The sequence below is a fragment of the Cyanistes caeruleus genome, chromosome 2, assembly GCF_971803275.1.
Source record: "Cyanistes caeruleus chromosome 2, bCyaCae1.hap1.1, whole genome shotgun sequence".
Lineage (NCBI taxonomy): Eukaryota > Metazoa > Chordata > Aves > Passeriformes > Paridae > Cyanistes > Cyanistes caeruleus.
Genome location: NC_141702.1, coordinates 77048167 through 77069986, shown reverse-complemented (window position 1 = coordinate 77069986; position 21820 = coordinate 77048167). Strand labels below are relative to the sequence as shown.

Genomic DNA, 21820 nt, shown 5'->3' with positions numbered 1-21820 from the left:
TTTATAAGAAAAGTGTGAGGCAGCCTTTTGTCCTTAGACAGCAAAAAGACATACAGTGTCATACAGAGATGTGATCTGAAATCATACTTTTGAGCATACTTTGGAGTTTGAGCAGAAGACAGCACTGAAACTTTTTTTGCTACTGAATCTTCCTTGGTTTTTGGATCAGCCAAGGGGATGGAAGTCAAAGTAGACTTGCTTTAAAAGCACTGAAACTGGATTTTTGCTGATCCAATCCACCCTTTGATCTTACTACATATCTGCATAAATTTTCCTTAAAAAAGGGCTGTTCTGTGGATGCGTGGAATAGTGCTGCTTATGATTTTTTATTTGGAAAAAAGGCATTAACAGGACAAGTTCAGAAATTATAAAGACCCTAGTAACCACAATATCACATGTAGACAGGAGGTATTTGGTTTCTAACTGAGTTAATTTCCAACTCCTTTGTTATTTTCTAGCCCATTCCACTGAGCTAAATTTATATGGAAACTTGACTCTAGTCCCTTCTCTTTTCCCTTCGCTTCTTTCTCCTTTGTTGAAATGATTAAAAGGACCAGAAAGGAAAGAGAGGAGTGACTCAAGATTGAAATGTCAGTGCTGATGGAGAGGAGAGCTGCGCAATGGAGAATTTAAACATGATACCCAGAGAGAGATTTTCACCTGTTTTCATTTGCAAAGTCACAGAAACATTGCAGAGCACTGTAGCTGTTATTTCCAGAGCTGGATGGCTCCTATGGTATGAGTGGTGTCTTGCTAATTTGAACTGGCCTGCAGTGATAAACGGAGTAACAGCAAGGAAGGTATGAGTAAAGGTAAGAAAATCCAAGGTCTTATTCTTATCTTGCAGCTTGTGAGACAGATAACTAAATCACTGGCACTTTCCCTCTCTTCCCAGGAAAGTAACTGGTTATGGAAGCAAAACCAGCTCACGATAGCTTTGCCTTGAATATATCCTTCTCTATATGTCCTTCTCTTGAGGATGCAAAGGTTTGACCCTGGCAAATGTGTATTGAAGGATTACTGCATCATTAAAACCAGGTGAAAAAAGAGGTTCAGACATGAAATAAAAAGCACTCAGGGAGGTAGTGACAAAAACACTGGCAATAAAAGGATGATAAGAGACAAAGCTATGAAAATGCTATGAAATGCATTAAATAGCAAGAGAAAAATCAAGGTTTCACATCCACTTGATCTGGAAGACCTCAGTATCCAGTAATTATAAAAGCCTTAACATTTCATTTAATGTGCAAACATATTTTAGAGAAAAACCCTGTACACACAGCATGCACACCATGTATACTGCATGCTCACATGCCATGTACACTCACTGCTCTCTCTGCTGGTAGGACCTGCAGTCTCACTCCAGTTGCTGCACTTAAACCTCCACACACACACGTACACAGAATAGAATGTCACACAGAAAAGCAGAAATGGTCTTTTGTGAGGTGGTGGATAGAGTCACAAGGGTAAAAATGAGAAAACTTGTCAGCTGAGATAAAGACAGTTTGACAAGTAAAGCTACAAGTGCATGCAAAGCAAAACAAGGAATTTATTCACCATTCTCCATGGGCAGGCTGCTGTGCAGCCATCCCTAGGAAAGCAGGGCTCTGTCATATGCAGCAGTCACTTGGGAAGACAAACACCATCACTCTGAATGTTGCCTCTTGCTCCTTTTCCCCCGAGCTTTACATGCTGAACGTGACACCGTATGATACGGGATATCCCTGTGGTCAGTTGGGGTCAGCTCTCCCACCAGCATCCCTTCCCAACCCCTTCTGCACCCCCAGCCCACTCACTGGTGGGGTGGGGTGAGAGGAGGCAGAAAAGGCCTTGGCTCTGTGTAAGCTGTGCACAGCAATAACCAAAACATCCCTGTGTTATCAGCACTGTTTCCAGCACAAATCCAAACCACAGCCCCTTACCAGCTGCTGTGAAGAAAATCAACTCTATCCCAGACAAAACCAGCACTGGAAGAAAGCAAGTGTAGGGACCATGAAAGGGAACAATAGTTTTTATTAGACAAGTAAATGGAAAATTAGACACACACTTCCATTTTAAATGTATTTTATTAGGGTAGGAAAAATAATTTCAAAACCCAGCTCTTCATACTTTCCCAGGCTGATGTTATACCGAGCCAGCAGCAAGTCATGGTCTCCGTGAAGTGCAAGTACCTACACAGCTTCCTTCCACCATGCACATGTAGGCAAAGCTATTTGCTTTGCTACTCTGCATGTTTTTTTCCTCTGATATCTGATGTTTCACAGCTCTCCCCCGACAAATATATTGCAATGACAGTGAAAAAGGAGTAGGATAGCAGTCATGGGGAGTGGTGTTATAGACAGTAGGCACAGTGTTGTTCACAGAATCACAGTGTTCACTTGTTTTCCAAAGTGAATGAGCTTGGTGACCTTTAAATCTGTTCCTGCTGCTTCTGCAGTTTGTTTTTTACCCACTGCCACTCCACCCAAGCCACTGGACCCTGTTACATGTTCAGCACATCACAATTCTGGAACAGGCCATTATATATGCAGTAAGTAGACAAGTTGTTTTAAACTTTTGTGGTTTGCTTTCTTTAGGTTCCAGTCCTGCCTGGGATTTTTGATTGTTTTGGTAGCTCTTTTTTCCTTTTGTTGTACAAGATCTGAAAGAACTGTGTAATATTAATTGTGACTTTCATCCTGATTAGTATCACTATGAGTTCTCCTGGTAGTGTTGGGACCATACAGGGCTTGGTGCCACACAGCTCAGCATGGCAGGAGGTAAAATGGGGTGGAAAGGATAAAAAAATCTTGATCAAGTTTAGGGAACGAGACAGTGGAGAGGCTGAAAGCCTTGGTCACTTAAACTCTTTGCAGAGCTCAGTGCACCCTCCTTACGTAGCACCTGTCACAATGCCATACCACCATCTCTGGGGGAAGCCTGTGGAGGAGCAGGGGGTCTGCTGTATTCTGCAGGTGCCCCAGGTCCAGACACCGCTGTGGGATGGTACCCCAAGTCCTGCATGTTGAGCCCCAGCCCCAGATGACCCACTTTGCATAAGGCAGTGTTTGTTGCACTCCCTGGGAGTAAAGCAAAGGTGTCAACAAGTGCTTATCTGCTTCCTTGGTTTGTGATTAGTGAGGTTTTGCTTGTTCACAGCTTTAGAAATGAAAACTATTGTCTGCCTGCTGAGAGTTCTGGTTACATGAGTTAGTAGTGAGCCTCAAGGCATATTCCTATGAGTATGTGGAGCAGCTGGTATTTAAAGTATCTAGTATCTAGGATTCTGTCCAGATCACTGTAGAACTGAGTTTAACTTAAAAATAAAAGAACCACTGTGCTTTCAGTAGAAAGTTAGTTCTCCTTTTCTGGTCATAAAACTTTATTTTGTACTTGTTCCTGCTCTCCTGATCTGTGAAGCCCAAAGGTCTAGTACATTTTCAGAGGTGCTTTAGGCTTGGCTGAGAGCTATATCTTAAGAGAATTAAAAAAATAATTTTGTTTCTCTCTTATTTTTTTTAATTCCTGATGTTTGGGATGTGTATTTGTTATTCCATGGATAAGAACAAGCAATTAGACTGAATTATTTGAAGATGTCAATGTCCTCTGGATCCTAAAAAAATTGACTGTAGTGTCTCATATTATTACTGTATAATATTACAGCTACTTACATCAAGTTTATCTCAGCATAGTAAGAACTTAAATAATTTCTGTATTTAGAGAGGATTTTGCTGGCAAATAAAACCAAAATGACGGTCTGCTGCAACTTTTATTATATATCCAATGTATGCAAATTTGAAATTTCCAGGGACATATGAAGGCAAACATAAAAACCCATTCTATACACCAAAAAATAATCAAAATATATTTTTAATTTTTAAAACTACTTTGATTAATTAGTAAAATAATCTTTTCCAAGTAGATGGAAAATTCAGATAATCTGGAATTTAAAGTGTCAAGCAGGATGGCTTAACCTTTGCAATACAAACATCTTTGGTGCCTTAAGATACTATTGCCACTGTTGGACCATTTGCTTTCAGCTGCCTGCTCTGAGGGGTCATCCTCCTAAAAGAGCACATCATCTGAGCCCGGCATGCCAGCCTCTGGGCAAAGTTGTTTGGCTGATTTTAAAAGCCCCCATGTGCCAGGGCTCAGCCCAAGCTGCCTGCCTTGCATTCAGGCGAGCAACCTGTGAGTGAGGCCCGAATAGATTGGCAGCAGTCACCTGCAGCAATCCCTACAGTGCAAGGGACAGCTAGGAAATGGTAACTTTTCAAGCCACTACAGCTGGTTCCAAATGAAAACCCGATTTAGATCGCAGTCAGATAAAATGTTTCAGCTGCCCCTGAGATCAGATCACACCTCAGATTATTCACACAATTAACCCATCCCTCCACATTCTGCCATTAATGGGCTGGCTTGTTTTCTTGTTCACACAACGTAATGGAACAGGAGAGCTGGGCAGGAAGAGCACTGGATGGTGAGGCAGCAGCAAACAGCTGGGGCGATCATTTTTTCATCCAGCCCATCATAAGAGTTCACTTGACTCTCCTTTACAGAGCACATTGATGTGACCAAGGCAGCAGAGGAGAGCAAGTGGTGGCCCTGTGGTAGTAGAAGATGTGCTTATGGTACATCTGTACAGCCAGTTCCTGGCTGGTAGGGATGAGGCCTTCCTCAGATGGCCAGAGATGTGACTGCTTCCCACAGGTCTGCTTGCTCTCCTGCAGCCTGGTGTGAGCTCCTACACCTCTCTCTGCTTATCAACAGTGGATCAGGGGCTGCTCTGCCCACACAAAACCTGCGGGCTCAGGGCACATGGACGGCTTAACCGGGCAGAGTCAGTGCCAGTGCTGCTCTGTAGCAGACAGCAGGGTGGTGTGTGCCAAGGGGAAAGGGAGGAAAAGAATCCTTATCCTCAAAGACAACCCCAGAGCTCCCATCAGCACCGAGGAATTCCCATCAGCAGTTGTTCCTCTCAGCTGGTCATCCATAATAACTCTGGTCAGAAGGGCAGATACTGTCAGAGACAAGTTCCATGAGAGGTCACCTCTGAGTCACCTCAGTGAGTCACCTCTGTCTGGCCTTGCCACTGGCTGTGGAGCCCCCAGCTGCAGCCCAGCGTGGGAAGGCACAGTCTCCTTTTGTGAATTGTCTTTTCTTCCAGTGTCCTGCTGCTGCTGGCTCCTGCCCCAGCATGGCTCACCCGGGCTTGTCTCTGTCTCTGGGGTGCCCCATCTGGCTCCGTCTGCCCATAAAAAAGTCAGGCAGCAAATCATTCCTTGGAGAGTGATAAGCAATCATACAGCAAGCCTAGTTTTTACTCGGTTTGTGATAGGGTTGGAGGAAAATGACTTGGGCTCACCAGGTGATACATTTAGATGGACACAGAAAAAGGTGCAACTTCTCCTGGCTTGAGTGCAGACTGCAGCTCCTGGAGCCTGACAGGCTGCTCTGACCAGGAAGTTTGGTGAATGAGCTGAACCAATGAGTCCATCCATCCGTTTCACTGATGAGCAAGAAAGGGCTTTACACTCAGCCTGAGCTGCTGGAGCCAGTTCTGCCTCAGGCTGTTCCTCTGCCAGGGATAAGAAGTAAAGAAAAAAGGGACAGAGAACTGAGGGGTCCAACATAGACAGTAAAAACAAAAAAAATTACAAACAAGTTTGCAAACACTTCACAAATACCAAGAATGACAGAGAAGGCTTCTACACTTTCAGCCAGTTTTTCTGGGTCGTATGATAGTACAGATAACAAAAAAGAAAAGAAGATGAGTCATACAAATTTGATGAGAGCCTCCTCCTGCCACTCTAATAGCTATTTAGTTTTACATGGAGAGGAGTCTTTGGGACACAAGAAGGGCATTACAAACAAATGAAATTATTTAACAGAAATAAAGTTATCTCATGCATATGCTGAAATGGAGTAAGAAGTTCTGCCTCTACATATAATGCAAACTTCCTTTTGTTCTAATTGCCTATCTATCTAGAAGAAGTTCTAGCTTTATGGCCCTCCTTTTCAAGGAACAAGCTGGCATTCAGTGATATAGGAAAGAATCCAAGTTCAGAGGCGTCTTTGTAGAGAAAAAAAACTGTGAACGCAGTTTCTCTCAAAGGAGAGATTGAGTGTTCAGGGCTTTTGGCTCACTGTCATGCTTGTCCCTACAGATGCACAAATGTAACACTAGCAAGGACCTTTTACATATTTTTTTCCATGCTTCACTGTGTACTTTTCACTGTGTTCACTGTGACGTTTTCTGCTGGGTACAGGGCTGGAAGATGGACTGACAAACAGACTGTGTGCTAGTATAATCACATTTTTTAAATCTTCGGGATGAACATGTGAGTTTTGCATTTCACTCTAAAGCATTTCATTAGGCAACTGAGTAGCATAATAGCCATTACCATTAATAAACTGTTTTTTGTCTTTATTTAATGTGACAGAACTAATGAATATGCAAATATCAAAACAAAGTACAACCAAGTATTTTGCAATTATTTATATCTAGTTTGCAGTTTCTACATAGCTAAAAACATATATGTGTGCATGTAAATCTATCTATCTATCTATCTATCTATCTATCTATCTATCTATCTATCTATCTCATCATCAGGCTGAAAGAACTCAACTGAAAAAAATCTTACATTTTTTAGGCAGTCTTGAAAGGGTGGGACATCACATGTGGTTACCCAGGTATCTGGTGTGAATGTGAAGGGCAGGATTTCAATTCTACAGAGACAGAACCCATAGAAGGAGAGGAAACCCCTTTTATTTCTTGCAGGGATCAGGCCTGTTTGCTTTTCAGTGTCTTGTTGATGGCACAGCTTGGTGAGAGAAGGGGGAAAGTGGGAAGGAAGTGCAGCTTCTCAGGTCACAGAAGAACTTTGGAGGAACTAATGCAGAAGGACTGCTCTGGCAGGTCAGATTGCATAGTCAATGCAATCTGCCTAATTTTTCATTTTACACATAATTGTAGTTTCTAACACTTACAGGATAAAACAGTGTGTCTCAGTCTCTCACTGAAACATTATTGGTGTAATATGGAGTGATTCTAAGATAGTTTCACCCACATGAACCAGAATAATAGTAGCTGATTCCTGGAGGACACCAGAGAGATAAAAATCAGGGATGTTTCCATGTCCCTCCTGTATATACTTAATGAAAAGTTAATTTAAGGTCTATTGAATAATGTTCAAGAATCTGCCATGCAGGAGCTATTGAAACATCACAACACAGCCAGCTACTTTTGGCAAATACAGTAATCCAAACCACCTTGGGCATAGTTTTAAATCTGTTCATCTTTAGATTCATTACCAGAGTTGCACATGCCAGTGTATTCTACAAACACATCCTATTAAAGAATTGGTAACTTAGTCATATGGGTAGGTACAGATAAGAAATGTACAGATAGCAATAAATAGCAAATAACACAACATATGTGTTTTGCACCACAGAAACAGGATGATACAAGTTTTAGAAAGGAAGCACACACAGGAATTCTAGGCAAAATAAGTTGCTTAAAATGAAAATGAGACATGGAGGAATTTCCATCATAGTATCTCTGAGGCAACAGCATGGGCACAGGCTTGCTTACGGGCCAGAGTATTGCAATACTGCTCAGTTTTATCTTGGAGAAAGAGAGTTGCCCACAAGGACTCCCTGTTCTGACTAAAGCACCTTAAATCCTCTTTCTCTAGAATTTTTTTGTTTGTAGGTTAGAGGGACTGTCGTTTTTTGGGTTTGTGGGGTTTTTTGCACTGATCAATACAATGAGGGACCTGCCTGTGGTCTGTCCTGCTCTCCTGGGCTAGCACTCAGGGAAGAGCTGGTGCCCTGTGGAGGTGCAGCTGGGAGTGGCTGGCACTTGCACAAGGCATACTCAGGTGAGAGAGGCTGGCTGCTACTCTGAGGAAGTGTTGGACAGGTTCTAATTCTGGACATTAAAGTACACATATTTGGGATTTGTACTTGAGGAGTTGTAAAGAGTTTCTATAGTGTAGAGGCTGACAAAACAGAAAAGGAGGGGCACATTTTTAACATAATATGTCTAAATTATGTCCAAAGTACAAAAATGTGTCAGGAGGCACATATGGATGATAAGGAAACTTACCTGCACTGCTCCAGATGTCAGCTTTAAAACTCTGTATTTTGGAATGAGGATTTCTTCCAGATAGAAACCTGACCAAATTGTTTCATTCACTTATTATAGCTTTGGGCTACAAGAGCCCAAAAGGAGCTAGGTGAGACTAGGAACTGGCCAAAATTGTTATTTATTTAACACTTACAGTATAGCAAGTGAAAAACTTCAGTCAAATTATCCAGAATTGTTATTAAAAAAAAAAAAGAAGTAAATGGTGGTTTCTGACCCAGAGGATGAACTATCTAAAAGATAAGACATATGTGACTGGATAAAATCAACAAATAAATCAGACCTGGACAGGAAAGAGCAGAAAAAGCAGGTAATTGGTTAAGGCTTGTCTAGTCTGTATTCAATCAGGAACACCTACTACAGTTTCCCAAATACATGGCTTCTGAGATCACAGGTTTTTTCCACTTCAAAAAGAAATAAAGGTTTTGCCTGGTGATCCTGCCCTTTTGGAAGTGCAATCAGTTTGAACACTGTTGCTTTATGCATTACACTTAAAGGATAAGTGATAGAAGAAGGGAAGGAGTGTCTCAGAGTAGCTCCTGTCAGACTCTGCTGCTGCTGAGAGGCAACAGAAGAGAACTTCAGATCCAAGTGGCAATGTTGCATATTGATTTTTGTGGACATGCCCTGTTAACTGCCAAGGTCTGTGTTTCTTTTTTTAGCAGCTTAGATGCCTTTTACCAAGCATAAATATAGACTGCACAAATAGGGAGAAGCTATTTTTGAATATTTTGGTCACTGCTAAATACAGAATTGCTAATCCAGGCATTCAGAAGTCATGATTCAGGTTCCCAGAATGAAAAGACTGGCCTAAGTCTATGTAAATCCTTTTATATTTTCACTCTGTTTTGCTTACTGAATCTACAGAATATTTCTGGATCATGTCTTCAAGAACTGTTCTACAAAACTGAAGGCAATAATTTAATCTGAGTTTAATTTACCTCTAATTCACACAGTTCCCAGAGCTGTGACTTAAAATAATCATTCCCAATGCTCTGAGGCAAGATAATTTCTTCACTTATCTGCCTAAGTGTTTGTTATAACAGTAGCTGAAATCTCTTTAAGCAAAAATGGAAATGCCAAGAGTGAGCAGACAGAGCAGCAGAGGACCGTTCATCTCCCACCTTCCTTTGTCTGCACAAATTTGATGTGTGGGGAGCACAGTGCTCCCCACACATCTGTGCAGGGCTGACACTCAGCCCGTGGCAGAACAGCAGCAACCTTCTGGGCGAGGCACTCGCTCACAGAGCAGAAACACATCGTGAATGTCACGCAGCACACAAGCATCATGGCACAAATGTCAAATACTCTGAGCAATTCTTACAACAGGCATTAGCATGAACTTGTTTGATGAATGTTTTGCACAAGTAGTTCCAATCTGTGATGCATTTGGGAGTTTTTGTTTTGCTTTTTTTTTTTTTGTCCTGCAATTTTAAAAGCAGCTCATAAGCAGAACACGGGTCTAACTTTGTCTAGTGAAATGAAAATAATATGTTGCTTGTTCAGTGGTAACCTCAAGCCCAATATGTGTTAGTACATCCTCAGCTTCTACTCCCCAGCAAATTTTAAACTTGGCCAGTGATGCCACTGCCTAAGACTTCCTGCAAGAATGGTTTATTGTCTCATCATTTCTCGTCATTGCCTTGAAATGACACATTTTTAAGCAATCAGTGTCACAAGAGCTGGTGACTCTCTCATGTCTAAGAGCCCTTGCAAATATATTTTTGTGGACAAAGTACCCTTCATTCACTATTGTATTTTTTCTTGGAAACACCTCAAAACCAAATTCATACATGGGCAATACACTGGCCTTTTCAACAGTGCAGACTGGCAAATTTCTCTTCTATCAAATACTTCCAGCATCCCTTTCTACTGCAAACTGGTCTTTGCTGAAAATTAACGAATTTGTCCTATCACCATAATGTCTATTATTGGTTCAGCAGTCTTTCATCAAATACCTGTTCTAATTTCTGCTTTCTCTTGTGAGCAACATGTTTTGCTTTACAGGGGCATCCTTTTGCCTTAATAAATTGACTAAATGCATTTCTGTAAAAATAATGCCAGGTTATTTTTGCCTGCAGCTCCCAACGATGGTTGCCTGTTTCTTTAACCCTCCCTGCTGCTTAGAAACTTCAGAGTTCGCTTGATACCTTTGAGGAAACAAATAGTCTGACAGGGAAGGGCCAGGGCAGGGCTTGCATCACCCTGACCCGTCCCTGCTTGTTGAGCCAGCTCGACAGCCCAAGTCAGAGGTTACACCTTCCCTAAACAGGTGGAACTTGAATACTCCTGCGAGAGTCCTAGACAGTTCCTAAGAACCGGAGTCCCTGAACAATTTCTTCTGGGCCTTCTTCTTGTGGCTGAGCGCTGATGTCCAAGCGGAGGCAGAGCCCTTCCCCGGCACTCTGTGTGTGCCCTGCCCTTGCAGATAGCAGCCGGCTTGTGGCGTGGGTGTGACTCACCCCGCAGCACCCCGAAAGTCAGGTCGGGACCCACGGGGGCAGGGATGGAGCGCTTGGCAAAGCAGGGACGAGCAGGAGCTCCGCAGCGCAATTCCCCTCGGGCTGCTGGCAGCTCAGCACTGCACAGACCGGGAGCAAGGCAGCAAACATGAGCTGGCCCAGGACAAGCCTGGCCGCCTTCTGCGACTTCACCCTCCTGCAAAACCACGGCGACTTCTTTGCCCAGTCACTGCTGAATTTGCAGCCCTTCGATTTTGCCAGTGCTCTATTTAAGCTTTAGCCCTACCAGATGCAGATTAAATGCATACCTACCTACCCTTGCAAAGGTGTTCACAGGCACCAAACATTGCGTTTACCTCTGTGCCTTTCCATTTTGCACAGAAAATGAAAACCAGACCAGCTTGGTTTAAAGACCTTGACTTAGACTGAAATTATTAGTATAAATTATCTTATATGAGTGGAGACTAGGGGTTTGGAAAAATTTCAAATCTAGCACTTTAAGGAAAAGTGAATCTTGAACATCAAGGGTTGCTAGTGGCACTAAAATGTACATGCATGCTTTTGTTTATAGCCAAAGAATCTGGGTACTGCTCTGATAATACATTTGGCTGGTAGGAAGTGTGCAGCTGGACAAGCATTCAGCAGCTCAACCATGCAGCCTGTTCCTCAGAGGGTCCCTTCCCCTTGGCAAAGAAAAAAGAGATGCATCTTTCTGGCACTGAAACTGGGACTTTGTTTATTCACAAGAATAAACTTATTTCCTTCTCTTAAGCACAATAAATGACACTTTCACATTAAGCTAATGATGGGTGTCTATAATGTATGGCAGCAGCAGCCCTGTTATTGATGTACTTATACTGGTAAAAAATGCACACATTATTATAGTTTTATGTACCAACGGGGAGAGATTCAATTATGCTCATAAGCAAGGCTGGAGTTGTATTCATAGCTCTGCCAGTTTAGCCCACTATAAATAGACCAAGAAAACCTTTTTCAGCTTGTCAGATTGCACAGAAATAAAGATCACTCTCAAGGAGAATGCTTTGGAACAAAGTGCCATGGAATCCAAGCACCTGGAAACCAACAAAAATCCAGCAAAATGCAGAGGTGAGAAACATGGTTCATAAAGGCACCATAATAAATTACATAAAATAAACATCCATCAGTTATTTTTAAGGCAGACTTCTTACTTTGAAAAAAAAATCAGTTAAATTCACTGCAAGCAACCCCTGTTAAATGGATACTTAATCCAGGTTAATATAAGGCTCAAATTACACCAGAATGGCAGTACCTACAATCTCTTCTTTTTTCTGCTGTTCCATCCTTTTTATATCTGCTGCTTATAACCATGATTACTAACAGAACCTACCACTAAATATCACACTTAGATGTGCCCTGTCATGGCTGTAATTGTATTTATTACATATTTATTAAACATGCCCCCATATTCTACAACAGAAATATTACATTTCTAAATTAAAATTAAATGAAATAAAATAAAAAAAAATGTTAAAAAGGATGGAATATGTTACAAAGATGCTGTTAGAAAACCTAGTGTAAACATCTTGTAGGTAAGATGGCTGATTCTTTATGGCTCTGAGTACACAAACGGTACATTTAAATAGTAACTTTCAGATTATTTTTATATGCCCACAGCCACATTTTCATTATCAGCTTCTAGGACACTGACAGCCAATATGAGCACAAACCTTTTATACTGAACTTTCATATCTATGCACAAATACAAGGCTCCATGAATGTCAAGCTACAATCAGATTCACTTCTGGTTTGTGCTAAAAATTGCGAACTGTATAATGTGAAAAAAAATTGCCAGTTCACTTTTAGTTACCAAAATGCTTGTGATCAAGTAGGAAAGATATTCAGTGGTATATTTAATAGGCTGTTTGTTTGTTACTGCTTTTTCAGGCAAAAATATTTTAAATTCAAATAAAGATCATTTGGCAGTGCACAGGAAACAGGACTCTGTGATGATGTGACACCTACAGCTTGCGACTTTCTAGGACACTCATACTCACTGCATTACATCAGAGTAATTCTGATAGCTCTGCCCTTATCCTTTTTAGACAAGGGATGAGGCAGGAAAACATCACTTACTGAGGTCTATCTGAGCTAGTTACTTCAGGGAGAGAGATCCATTCACAGCTAAATCCTCTTACTCAACTGTGGTTGGCAGGCTGTTGTGGATACAACAAGGAATAGCTTGTGAAAAACAGCATGAAACCTAACTGAAAAATAATGGTGATATAAATAGATATTGTGTACTTGCCATGATAAACATGCTCACAGGTTATTTTCAAATACAGGTAGTGTGATAATTAAAATATATCAGAAAGCTCAGCTGAGGTACAGTGCCATGAACAGAGAATAGCACAGAGCCATTCATCTTTTGGCTGGGCAAACCTCACTGAGAAAACACAACTGCTGAAATCAGAGGAGCCTAAGCTTTTCAGAACCTGGCTTTGTGCAAATGATTATGGGTGTCACATTCACTTTTTTGCAGAGCAGCAAAGCTGACCACATCCATATAATGACAGGCTTGGTTTATTTGACATGTAAAATGCAAAGATTTATAATTTATACCATTTGAATATCAGGATTCTGTATCACTTAAAATACAAAAGCACGGTTGATGTTAATTGTTTTTTAGAAGTTTCTTAAAACATTCCATGTGGTTCAAGTATAAAATATTTTTTTTTAAAAAAAGGCAGTATCATTGCTTTTGCTGTAAAACCTCATTAACAGAAATGGCACAACTTTGGAAAGGAAGATGCTCATGAAACTGTGGTTATACCCACACATTTGGAATTGCGCACCTTCTTCTGACAGAAGGTTACAATTTAAAAGGCAGAAATGGCTGCTTAATAGCATTGTGAATGATATATTTTAGAATAACATAATTCTTACAGACAATTGTTCTTTATTAAAAATTCATTAATTCGAAATCACAATTTGCAGTAAAATTATAAATAGTACCAAAAGTTTTTTGGTGCTGTGTGCTTTTAAATAGTTGTGTTTCCTAGGGAACTTTCTGTTAAGAGAATGCTTGCAATTCAAAAGTATTTATGAGATCAGCCAGAGAATGGCTGAGGTGGACAGGTTCCCCTCAGATCACCTCATCTCAACCCTCTGCTTAAAGCAGGGTGAGCAGGAGCAGGTTCCTCAGGGCCACTACCACTCGGGTTTTGACTGTCTCTAAGGATGGTGATTCCACAACCTCTCTGAGCAACCCATGCCATTGTTTGACTGCTCTCACGATAAAGGAAGTTTTTCTCAAGTTTAAACAGAATTTTTCATGGTTTATCCACTGCTTCTTGTCCTTTCACTAGACACCACTGGGAAGAGCCTGGCTCCATCTTCTTTACTCTGCCCCATCAAGTAGTTACACACATTGGTAAGATCCTTCTCTTCTCCAGGCTGAACATTTCCAGCTCCTCTCCTCAAATCTCAGATGTTCCACACCCTTCACTACCTTTATGATCCTTTGCTAGACTCATTCCTGCATATCCCTATCTCTTTTGTGATGGGGAGCCCAGAATGAAGCTGTCATTCGGGGGTATTTTAGAAATGTACAAATACAAATTTTCATGTAAAAGTTTGAACTGAAATGTTATTCTTGAAATTTGAAATCCAGATAAGAATAGCAATGCTATTCTTCTATTAACCATAACTGTACATTTGGAAATATGGTATGTATTGGAGTCATCTTTCACAGCTCACAGAATACATAACTCCTTGTTCTGTGAGTAGCCATCTATGTGCAATGAAGACCATGACTGCCTCAGACAGATGGGCTATAGCCCAAATGTCCATCTAAAGAGTAAGGTGGAAGATTAATACTTCTATGATCTCATCTCAGGCCAGTTACAGTGATCCAACATGTGATTAAGTTTGCAACTGATCCATACTGAGTGCTTTGGACAGGCGAACAAGCACACTCTAGTCAGGAGTCCATCTCCAATACTACTGAACAAATAATGTGTGCTTGCCCTGTTGAAAACTGGAGGTGCTGAATCTCCAGATCAGCATTTTTCTCCTAGCTCAGCGTGCCACAACATCCATGCACTGTTGGAAAGCTGGAGTCTTTTACCCAAGTTTAGTCTGCTTCATGTTAGTGCCTCAATGTGTATGCCAAGTAGTAGGGCTAATGGACTGGTATCTCTGCTGAGATTAGGGGTGAAAGAAATTTGTCTCCTGGACTTCACGCTGTCCATAAACAGCAGAAGTAGGGCTCAAACATGCCATAGCGCTCAGCCTGCAAGAGAGGAGGAACCAAACAACTACAGATCATCAGCTTCAACAAGGTCATCCCGTTCTCAACCAACACATTATCTAGTTCTATTTTCTGTGGACAGGAACAAAAACTAACAAAATTTTGACCCTTTTGTATTTTGATTATCACCACAGCAGAAGAGCAACTGCAGTGGAATTGATAGGCTTTGGACTGAAATTTAGAATTAAAATAGCTATTCTTAAAATTTATCAATTCCCATGGTATCCTGACAGTCATAGTGAAATCCACCCCAAGATGTTGATAGAAACCATCTTTTAAACAAACAGCTCAGCAGAAAATGTCACATGGATCTCAGCTCCCTAACACAAAGGTCATAATCTGGATTCCTCAGCTGGCTGTAGCTGGAAAGACTGCTGTGCCAGGACAGCCTATTAGCTCACATCATTCCACAGTTATTTCAAGTGCTGTGTTCTATGTCTCCTAGCATGGATGTGCCTTAAAATAAGCATCAATTCCTGTGAGGAAGAGGAAATGCAAATCAATTATAGAAATAATGATAGGGGCCAATAAGATTCAAATGATAATAAAAAACTTTGAATGCATTGAAATAATGTCAAATGGCAGGTGATTACCTCTTTATAGTGTTTTATACTGTAGGAATTGTGCAAGTATTTAGAAGGATGAAAATAGTTATGTTAACACGAGGGAACAGCTTTTCCAAAGTAATGAAATGGACAGAAATGAAAAACTAAAACCTGAGGCACTGCAGAATGGGACACAATTGGGAGTTGTAGAGCAAGATGCTACTTTACTATGCTCTAGTTAGGAAGGCTTTGCAAGAAGTGGGGAATATCTTAATTCCTATTGATGTTCACCAGAACTGAGCCATCACAACAGGATTATGTCACAAAACTCACCTTGTGAAGTTGTAGGCCAGATGATTCAGAGCAAAAGGAGGAAATGAATCCTATAAACATTTATATGTATGAGTAACTGTTCACCCAGGGTTGTCCCACTGACTTCAGTATGCCTATTATATAGGTGAAGTGATGTGTATATACAAGTGTTTGCAGGGAGTAACATTTAACGAAGATCAGAATTTTCTCATGGCTGCTTATAACTCCATTCAGCTGCTACAGCTGCCAGGAGCTGCTGAGGTAAAGGAAAATGCCAGCTACACTGCTTTTCTGTGATTACTCTCACATATAAAAAGAGCTCTTGGGAGGAGGAGACATGAACAGCTCCCGTCTTCCTAGACAGGGAAGTTTGATACAAAGCTCACAGCTGTTTTCTGCTAGGATAACGCAGCTGCTGTAAGGCAGACATAGAAAGAATCTCAGCTGCACAACCAGATATTTTAGAAGATATAGTCTGGAACTCTTTTTGGTGTTTTCTGGGATGATGGAAATAAGAAGCATCACTTTATAAATTTTGGTATAAGCAACGAGTCAAACTTGCAAGATGCTCAAAAACATCTTGAAAGAGTTGCGTGCAACAATGCATTGAATTGCACTGTCAGGCACACACAGAAGACAGATGGATATGCTCTGGGCCTACAAATATGGTTTCAAAGAACTGGCCCCAATTCTTCACTGGAGCTTCTTTGAACACTAAATTAATGTAGTGAACACAAATCCCAACAAGCATTTGGTCTTGTTTATAAATGCCCCGTGGCTGCTCACTGAGTATGTCTATTATACAGCTGGGGAAAGAATTAAAATATGGTTTAGCAGGAGCCAAGCTAGCTTTAAGCAAGCTTACTCTGTTGTTGATTGTCAAGTTCAAGTAGCACTGAATTCAGTGCAGCTGATTTTCGCAGGTCCAAAATCAGTTCTTGGAAAGATATAAACTGCTGTAACCAGACTATTATACACGTGTCAACATTTCCAGTTTCAGATAATTCCTTGGTATCTTTGAAGAGCAGCCAGTTGAAAACCAGATTTGGCTTTATCTATGCCCAGCTTTATAGACTCTGAGCCCAAAGTCCAGCTTTACACAGTAAAAGTTTACAGCTTTAAGCACAACTGGATTTTTTACTTCTCTCATAGGAGTCATGCCATTTTAATAATGCAGAGGCAGTGCTACATAAAGTCACTTTTTAGGACAGGAAGTACCTAAAAAATAATGCCCAGTTGAAGTGATAAAAAAATAATCACGGGAATGTCTCTGACCTCATGCTACTTTTACTAACAAATACTCCTTTAATAGTGGTGAATCAATGGTATTGAGCCCTGTGCAACCCGACATGCAGCCTGTGAGATGACAGCGCTCAGACAGAAATATTCCACCTCCGTCATGTTAGCTGGCTCCTATTATGGCACGGGTGTTGAACCACGCTGCTGAACAAGCTTTGGCAGCTATCATGCCAGCTTCCCAAGTGAATGAATCACAGTGGTAACGGGTGATTGAACAGGGGTATATACAGTGGGACTCCTTAATTTCTTTGAGCTTCACACTTCGAATCAACTGCAGTGAAGCTCAGATTAGATAACACTGAAAACTGAGTTCTGTTTCTTTCAATGCCACCCCCAACCTGATCTTCTGGCAGAGCAATGAAACTGTAGATGGAGGAATCTGCATATGTCCAGGTAGAAACACATCTTGGTATTTTATTTGGAGATGCTATTTGCAATGTCTACACAAGGAATGGTGTCAGGTTGTGTTTTAGATATTAAATGCAGGTATTGTTCATGTTTTACTCTTCATTGCATTGCAGAAGAGCATTTGTAATCTATGACCAAGAAAAAATGAATATTCTGTCTTCAGCACATTTTGTTAAATCTAGACTAACCATAACTAACTATAACTAACTATAGCTAACTATAGCTAACTATAGCTAACTATACCTATCAGGCTGTTTTCTAATGTCTGATTAACTTTGCTTTTACTTTTAAATAGCTTTTATTAGAATTAAAATAGATACCCAATTTGAAGGAAAAAACTAATTGTACTAAGCTGGTTTTGTCAATAATTAGATTTTTTTTTTTTTTTGCATGCAGTTCATACAGTGAAGAACAATCTGATTACTAGATTTCATTTACTGACTTACAAAACCCCAAAACCAAGTTGTGCCTTATTCTGTGCAACATTCATAACATGAAAAAAAAGTTTTGAAGTTTGGCCTCATGACAGGTACTAGGAGAAAAACATTCAAATATATTCTTATATTTATTTACCTACATGGACCAAATCTTTCTTTTCTTCATTAGGATTTTTTGTATAGAGAAAATAACTGGAGAAATGGCAAATGGCAAAAGCACAGCTGCCTGTAAAGTCGTGTCTGATACATGTGATGAATTGAGGAGGAAGAAATAAAGGATATATGCCCCAGGAATAGATAGAAATTTCAAGGGTAGGTGCAGTAGAAGTTTTAAAATGCTATTTGAAAGACCTGTTTTTGTTATTAGGATGCTATTGCCATGTCAAATTTCTATTGCAAGTTCTAGGACTACTACTGTAATAAAAGGCATGTTGCTAGAATAAAAAGTAATTCCTAAGCAATCACAGCATCTTCTAAATTATAAAGCCATATGTTTTCTGAGAAAAAATAAGAAAATTAATTCTAAAACTTCTGAAAACAGAAGTTAAGCTGAAATAAGTTTGTCTGTTTTGACAGTTACTTGTTTCCTGGTTTGTTTATTTAACCAGGAATTTTGGAGTCATGATTTTGCCACATCAGACAATAAAATCCATTCCTAATATTTAAACTGATTTTTTTTACAGACAGATGCTACATATGATGTGTATTTTAATCTTGTGCCTTCTTCTGTCCCAGTAGTAGAACCAGAATAAACAATTTTATTTATCAATTTCTATGCACATATGAAATACTGATATGTTTAGATGCAGAAACTGGCCGCCAGGGAGTCTTTGAAATACAATGATGGTCCTTAAAAGAAGCCAAATAAAATTCAGATTTTTTTTTTTTTTTGCATATCAATTTCTTAAGACCTCTGTATTGCCTTGACATTTTTTCTTTGCTAAATATTATCCCTATATAAACTCTGAGACTCTTATGTCATCTGATGTTTCCTGTACTATCACCTCCAAATATTCCTGCATCTCTCAATTTTTCCCCAAGTTCTCTGTAAGGCCATTCATAAACTTCTCTTACAATCTTCTTCCTTGATGCCAGCAGTGATATTGCTTACTGTGGTCAATTGCAGATAAAGAAGCAACTCTGTATCAAATTTACAGCCTTGCTTTGATTGGCCAGTATCTATAGTTCTAGGATATTTTCTGTGATATAGCACAAAAATGTGATGCAACACAGTATGCTGGGTTGCCCTAAAGGGAAAGGGGAAAATGCACACAGAGAAGATCTTTCTGGACAACCTTGTTTGAGAGGCTGCAGTGAACCTCAGTTTATTCAGTAAATTATCTTAATATACACAGAAAGTAGTGGCAGTGGTCAGTCCCCATTTCACCCTTTGTCAAGGGCCCTTGGTATGTCTTCATTTCCACACCATCACATCTACAGCAAAATGCAGTATCAGGTTTTTTGTCCTTGGTTAATGAAAACTCTGTGCTTCTAATAGGCCACTGCATTAATTGTTTTGATAGAAGAAGCAAAGAAGCTGAAATATTTTTGACATTATTGCTAAATACATCTCTTCCCTGCAGAGATGGTGTGAGACAATGATCCCTAACTGAAAAGAATGTTAAAATTTAATCCGTAACACCGACTCTTTGTTATTTCTGATCATACTAAAAACACATGTATACTGTGAAGTAAGCAGCTTTACCTTAGATAATGTATGTTTTTTATGGAGATGATGACGAATTTATAAGGTTAGCACTTTGGAATTTTTGACCTTCAGCTGTGGTTTCTAAGTTTTGTTCACCAAGACACATTAGTGGGAATGTATTGTGTGTATCTGCCATTGGAACTGCTTCATGGTTTTTGGCTCAAGTACTCAGGCAAAAGTCTTTAACATGCTAAGTACTGCATTTTTTCCATTACATATAAGGTATCTTAACTAATAATTCTTGACATAAGCACTGAATGTCTTGATGTTTCAATGTCATGATCATCATGGTCATGGTGGTTCACGTATCTTTCTCGACCTATGGAAAACAGTCTAAGTGTCTTCCTGCATAACGTTATTTATCTGGTCCTGCTTTTTAAAAAATGCATTCATTAAGATGATAAATAGTAGATAGTATTAAGATGATAAAATAGAAGTATATCCAGCATTTCAACTTTTAAAAAAATTCTTTTATTTCAAAGGGGCTGTTGAATTTGTTTCCTGAACTTCAACAGAAAGGTGGACAACTTTATCTCATGAACAGAGACTTTACGGCTGAATTTTGGTATGAGACTAGAAAGGTGCAAATTTCTTGTGCAGTTAATGAGGGAACTGGTGCATAAATGCAGAATCTAGAACTGATTCTGGTCCAAGCTCAAATTTCACCCATCAGAAACAATGCATGTGCTTCGTATACACCTTACTGATGCCAGGGTTTGTTGCTGCACTTCCAGTCCCGTAACACAGAAAGTGAGGCTCCCTCTCACCCACCCCAACAATTAACAATTAACACCGACCCAAGGAACTTCTATGCCTTTGACGAGTGTTAATATTGATATTGATATTCCAGCCAGCCTATAGTTCAGGAAATCACATTTTCCTGCCTGTATTTCCAGCTGGATAATGTGGCTCCGGTTCTCTGTCCAAAGCTGATAACCAGTGCTGCTGGAGCGTTTAAAAAGTCCAGGTTCATACACTCAAACAAGTTACTCTGTCAGGAGCAGAGTATAAAAAATAGAAGATTATTCTTCCCTGCACGCCCCCAAAGGGGACCTCAAGGGTCTTTCACACCTCCCACCTCCTTGGATCCGGCCGTGGTCGCTCCAGCCTCCGCAGGCGCTGGACTTCGGGCCAGCAGGGCTGCAGGGAGCTGGCACCTGCTGAGGGAAAACCATCTTCCCCTCAGCAGTTTTATTTTCCTTCTCTCTCTGTCTGCCGGCGCTGTGGGAAGGAGCAGCGGCGGGGACCGCGGCCGCAGGCACTGCCCGACAGCTCCGCCACGGGGGCAGGGAGGGGGCGGCAGCGCCCGCCGCGCCCCCATCACCGCCCCGCCTCGGGATAAACGCGGCCCCTCTCGGGGAGCTGCGGAGATGTGATTTCCGCGGTGCCGGAGGGAAGCGCCGCTGTCCCACGGCCCGTCCCGACCCCGCGGCCGAGAGGGGGAAACCCGCACCGGGAGCCGCCCCCCGCCCGGCCCCGGCGGAGCGAGCGCCTCTGGCGCGGCCGGTCCCTCCTGGCGCGCCGTAGCGATGCTGCCGGCGCCGCTGCCCTCGGAGGCTGTTCCCAAGATGGCGGCCGCGCGGGCGGCTCTGCGCGGCCGCGCTCCTGCAGCCGGCTAGGGACCCGCTCCCCTCCTCCTGCTGCTCCTGCTCCTCGCTGCGCCCCCGCGCCGCGCACCGGGGCCCGCCGCCATGCCGACCACGGTGCATGCATGAGAGACGTCGCCGCGCTGGTCTGTGCCTCCGCCGCCATCGCCATGGAGGAGCCGCCGCCGTCGCCGCCGGGGAGGTCAGTAACCCAGAGCTGCCTCACAGGGAGCTCCGTGCAGGGAGCGATGCCGGGCGGGGACTGCGAGCGCCGGGGCCGGGGGTGCACGCTCTGTCTCCCGGCCCCTCCGCGCTGCAGAACCTGCGGCTGCCGCTGCTGCTTCAGCGCTTCTGCAGAGCTCCCACGGAGCGAGAAGGCGCTTCGATAAGAAATCTCTAGTGGCTGCGGTGGGTAAGGCAGTGTTTTGTGGGCGCTTTGCAATTAAAAGCAAGTAGTTTTTTTTCGCCCCCAGCCTCGCAGCAGTGCTGGCGGGTGTGCCGGAGCACTGCCCGCCCGGCTCTCGGGGTCGGGCCGGAGGCTGCAGAGAGGAGGGGGAGCAGCAGCTGGAGCCCGCGGGAGGCTGACGGAGCGTGACCTGTGCTCCTTGACTTGTGAACTGCAGCGATAAAAGCGCTGCCCTCTT

General features: G+C 41.8%; 2 protein-coding genes across 18 annotated transcripts in view; one reads left to right on the top strand and one right to left on the bottom strand.

Moving 5' to 3' along the window:
* The first annotated feature begins 1103 nt into the window (after nt 1-1103).
* Nucleotides 1104-21820, top strand: part of MAP3K4 (mitogen-activated protein kinase kinase kinase 4) — an 83527-nt gene continuing 62810 nt past the window's right edge. For 10 of the 17 annotated variants that reach the window (XR_015283491.1, XR_015283487.1, XR_015283489.1 and 7 more), the window contains exon 1: nt 20892-21378. Coding sequence is in view for 7 of the 17 variants with exons in the window: in XM_086877986.1 (XP_086734112.1) it covers nt 21302-21378 (77 nt within the window). In the remaining 10 variants the exon portion in view is untranslated. Of the gene's footprint in view, nt 2531-20800; nt 21379-21820 lie in introns of those variants that run through there. The other 7 variants (XR_015283493.1, XR_015283492.1, XM_086877992.1 and 4 more) reach the window with 4 other exon arrangements.
* Nucleotides 2048-21305, bottom strand: LOC147654940 (uncharacterized). Its single transcript, XM_086877997.1, has 3 exons — nt 20669-21305; nt 5345-5557; nt 2048-5227 (listed from the first exon to the last, which is right to left on the bottom strand). The coding sequence occupies exons 1-3, from the start codon at nt 21297-21299 to the stop codon at nt 5037-5039; spliced, it is 1035 nt and encodes a 344-aa protein (XP_086734123.1). The 5' UTR covers nt 21300-21305; the 3' UTR covers nt 2048-5036.